The 3,716-nt window shown below is 54.0% G+C and overlaps 1 protein-coding gene across 1 annotated transcript; it reads right to left on the reverse strand.

The window, feature by feature from the left end:
- Nucleotides 1-1,694: 1,694 nt before the first annotated feature.
- LOC118160102 (inositol 1,4,5-trisphosphate receptor-interacting protein-like 1) lies at nt 1,695-3,164 on the reverse strand (the record flags this gene model as incomplete). Its single annotated transcript, XM_035314636.1, has 2 exons — nt 1,695-1,805; nt 2,199-3,164. Coding segments are annotated over 2 exons (1,077 nt in total), but the record flags the coding sequence as incomplete, so codon positions are not given.
- Nucleotides 3,165-3,716: the final 552 nt, after the last annotated feature.

Below are 3,716 nucleotides of genomic sequence, written 5' to 3' on the forward strand. Positions count from 1 at the left end.
CCGGCACCCACAACCTACAAACCCAAGAGCAGTGAGCTGCCAGGGGCAGCCATCCCCTCCAAACTTTCATTTAATGGAATTTCTAGGGGAGTGTCCATGACTCACACAGTGTGTAGTAAATTTTTCTGAACCCGGTGGTCCTACTCCACATTGCCTTTACGCCAGTAGCTTTTCGAGGCCATAAAACAGAGGCTGTTCTGCCCTTGCTTCTCATGAAATCTGCCTCAGGAGCAGCGAGCACCTTGCAGTGACCCTGGCCTGGAGGGATTCACTACTCTAACGGATCAGGCAATGTCTGGCTTGTACCTGTACCTGGTGTGAGTGATCTCTTCAGCTGCTTGTGAGATACAGCTTTGGAGGTGTGGGGGGAAAGCAGCACTTTGCACATGAGCAGTCTATCAGCAGCCAGAGGACTACCTCCTGAAAAGCTGAATCTCCGGTCATAAAATTAAGATCTTTCAATTGGAATATAGTAACCCAGCATGCTGTATAGGTCTTTCTGTGATTCTTAATGGGATGATCCTCCATCTGAAAGCAGCTCCTTGGGGAGAAGCAGCAATAGCAAGTGATGAAACTGATGATTCTAACAGTGGCTTTGAAGCAAGTTTCCAAGTACCAAGGGGTGGGCTCTCCAGAAGGCCAGAGAAAGAAATATAAGACATGGTGATGCTAAAATACTATGCATCAATCTAATCTTTGCTAACATACTTGCAAGCGTGAAGTTATTTTATGTCCATTCAAATGTCCAAGAAAAGACTCAGCCTTTGGCACTTCTTCCCAGAAAGCCAGTAGGAACCGTGCTGGCTTACTGGGATTGTCCCTTTTACAGCAGTAGTCAAGTATCTTCATGAGAACTCTGGTAACATTGAAAGTTGGATGTGTAAGTGACTCATGACATCTAATTTTCATATCACAGGCCGCTGTGTAATAATAATCCCTTTCCAAACAATGCTGTCTGAGACTACAAGTATTGTTCAAGAAATGTTGTGCTACAGGAAGCATTCTGTTTTGATACATCTTACCTCCAAATGCTGCCCTGATTCCACTGCAGCTGAGCAGGTAGCAACCTATGCCTACTTTCCCCAATAAAGTGCTGCACAGACATTCAGGAAGAGAGCTAGTTTATTGCCATTTTTGCAAAGCTGAAGGTCTCCCAGGGAACTCTCTCACACAGGCTGGGCCGTCACTGTCCCAGGGGTGACAGCGTGCTCTGTTGTAAGCCCGCTTGCAATGGCTTCTTGGTCTGGGTTGGGTGAGATTCCCCAGACTCTGCTTTTGATGAATTCCTCTAATCCAGCTTGCCCACAGTCCGGAACACATGCACGATTCCTCCACGACTGTTCCCAGGTGTGAGGATCAATTCCCACTGTCTTCTTCATGTGCAGTGTACTCAGTTCTCCCCAGAGAGTCTCTGGGCTGAGGACATTCTCTGCCCCAGAGCCTGAAACTGTCACCCAGGCCAAACCAGTGCAAGGGGAACGGAGTGGGAAAGTCATTTTTTTTTGTAGCTGCTGTCTTCATTTCCTGCTGCGCAGAAAGGATCGTCCAGAAGAAGACATTGCTACTGCTGGGGGGTTTCATTTCTCACATTCCCTCCTTTTCTTCCCCAAGGGATGAGGTCAATGTCCGCTGCCAGCTGTGAACCCCACAAACACAGCGCTTTGTGTGGAGACCTCTGTTGATGTCTGTAGGTGTCAAAACAACACTTGGAGCTGGTCTTGTAGCTCCTGGAACTTGTGCAGCACCTGGGCTTGGGCAGCTGGTTCCAGCACCAGGTACTGCGAGAGGTTGAGCAGGATGGTTGTTCAGAAGACCGAGGGTAAGACAACCTCCTCGGGCACCCTTTTATTTCCTAGGAGGAAGGCTCAACGGTATTTCTCCTCTAGGCAGCAGCATGGGTACCAGAGGATGTCATCCAGCTGCAGCAGGACACCTCCTGTGCCGTCTTGGCAAGGGTGTAGTGAGCAGGAGGTGCATCACAGCTGCCTTTGAGGAAGAGGTGGAACAGTCTGTGCCTTCCAGGATACGGTGCAGAGCTGCGACATAGGAGGTAGAAGCTGTTCTGGCAGGCGTGCCTCGCCGTGAGCCTGAAGAAGCGCAGCTGATGGTCATGATGTGATGTCTCTCACGGCGTGCTGATGGTGAAGCCAGCCCCTGCCTAGCTGATGCTGCAGCCTAAGCTATTCAGCTTGCTGCACGGCAAAAATCATCTCGATGAAGATGGTCCTCTGGGAGGCGTTTGTCAGCTCTAACTTGCAGGAGTGGGAGGAGGGCAGCACCGTTAGCTGGCAGTGGTGCGACATAGGCAAAAGCACCCAGGCCTTTTTCACCAGCACTTGGACCCAGGAGGCGACTTTCTCCGTGTCTAGGTAGGACTGGGTGCAGAGGGTGTGTAGGAGATGTGAGGCCTGATTCTTCCCCAGGTTGTCATTGGGATGGTGGAGGATGCACTTCACATCCCCCAGCAGCCTCTCCCTGGAGCACACGCACTTCAGTTCCAGACGGACATCAGGCTGCCTTGCTGGCCGCTGCCCTGTGGGGTCCAATTCGAGCAGGAAGGAGAAGCCGGGAGGTGGATCCAGGAACACATGCACACGGTAGAATAAGCCATCCTCCTGGAGACTCCAGCCGTTGTAGGGGCTATGCGTCCCCGTGGCTAGCTGCAGCTGTGGCATGAAAATATTCCTGCAAAGTGCTTGGCTGACGCAGAGGAGGTCTCCTACTAGCTCCTTGCACACGATGGTCAATTCTTGCATGGGCCTAAAGGTGCGCTTTGCTGAAGACCTGAAAGCACGCCGTGCACCACTGCGGAGTTTTTCCTCGTTGTCCTCTTCCCCCTCCTCCTCACTGCTCGAGCTGAGCTCCTTTCTGCTTCTGGCAGGCTTTGTCTTCCTTCGCCTGGCCAGCCAGCAGAGCCCACAGAGCAGGACAAAGGCTCCAACAATGGCCCAGATATGCCACTGCTGGAACACAGTGGAGAGCGTGGCTTCCTCAACAGCCACCTTGTGCTCCATCTCGTCTAGCAGCCGAGCCATCTCCCGTCTCTGCTGCTCCTCACGCTGCCACATCCGCTCGAGCATGGACATGTCAGCCTGTTCGTTGACATGCCCCACATAGCGGCTTCCCACCACAGACAGGACAAAGACAATCCACTCAGCCACGGCCTGGAGGAGAGGGGAGAGAAAGGGGGTTAGGGGGTCTGGCTGGGAGGGAGCTGGTGGCTGGGGGAGCGGGGCTGGTAAGAGGGGTGGTCTTGGAGGGGGCAAAAGCAGGGCTTGTGAGCACTGCGTGGCTGGGAGCCACAGGAGTTTTGGCAGGCTTGAAGGGGACACAGGCCCTGGGCAGAGACTCCCTGGGAGTCCCTTTACCCTTGCTCCCAGCCTCCGTGGCAGCACCAGGCCCTGCCTGCGGTGTGGCCCTGAGTGTCTCGGCCCAAGGCTCAGGCCCAGAACGCCCCCGACGCATGTGGCAGCCCTTGCCCAGCCCAGCCTTCCCCCACACACCATATTCACGGATCGCCCGAGTCCAAATGAAGCAGACTACCCGGCGCTCGCTCCCTTGAGGACAGCTCCCCATTGTGACATGTCTCTGACACGTGACAGGCGTCAGAGCCGTGTCACAGATGCTGCACCGCCCAGCTGATGCACGGCTGCCTTGGGCACCAAGGCCCCGGCACCCACAACCTACAAACCCAAGAGCAGTGAGCTGCCAGGGGC

This window comes from Oxyura jamaicensis, unplaced genomic scaffold, assembly GCF_011077185.1.
Source record: "Oxyura jamaicensis isolate SHBP4307 breed ruddy duck unplaced genomic scaffold, BPBGC_Ojam_1.0 oxyUn_random_OJ92571, whole genome shotgun sequence".
In the NCBI taxonomy this organism is placed as follows: Eukaryota; Metazoa; Chordata; class Aves; order Anseriformes; family Anatidae; genus Oxyura; species Oxyura jamaicensis.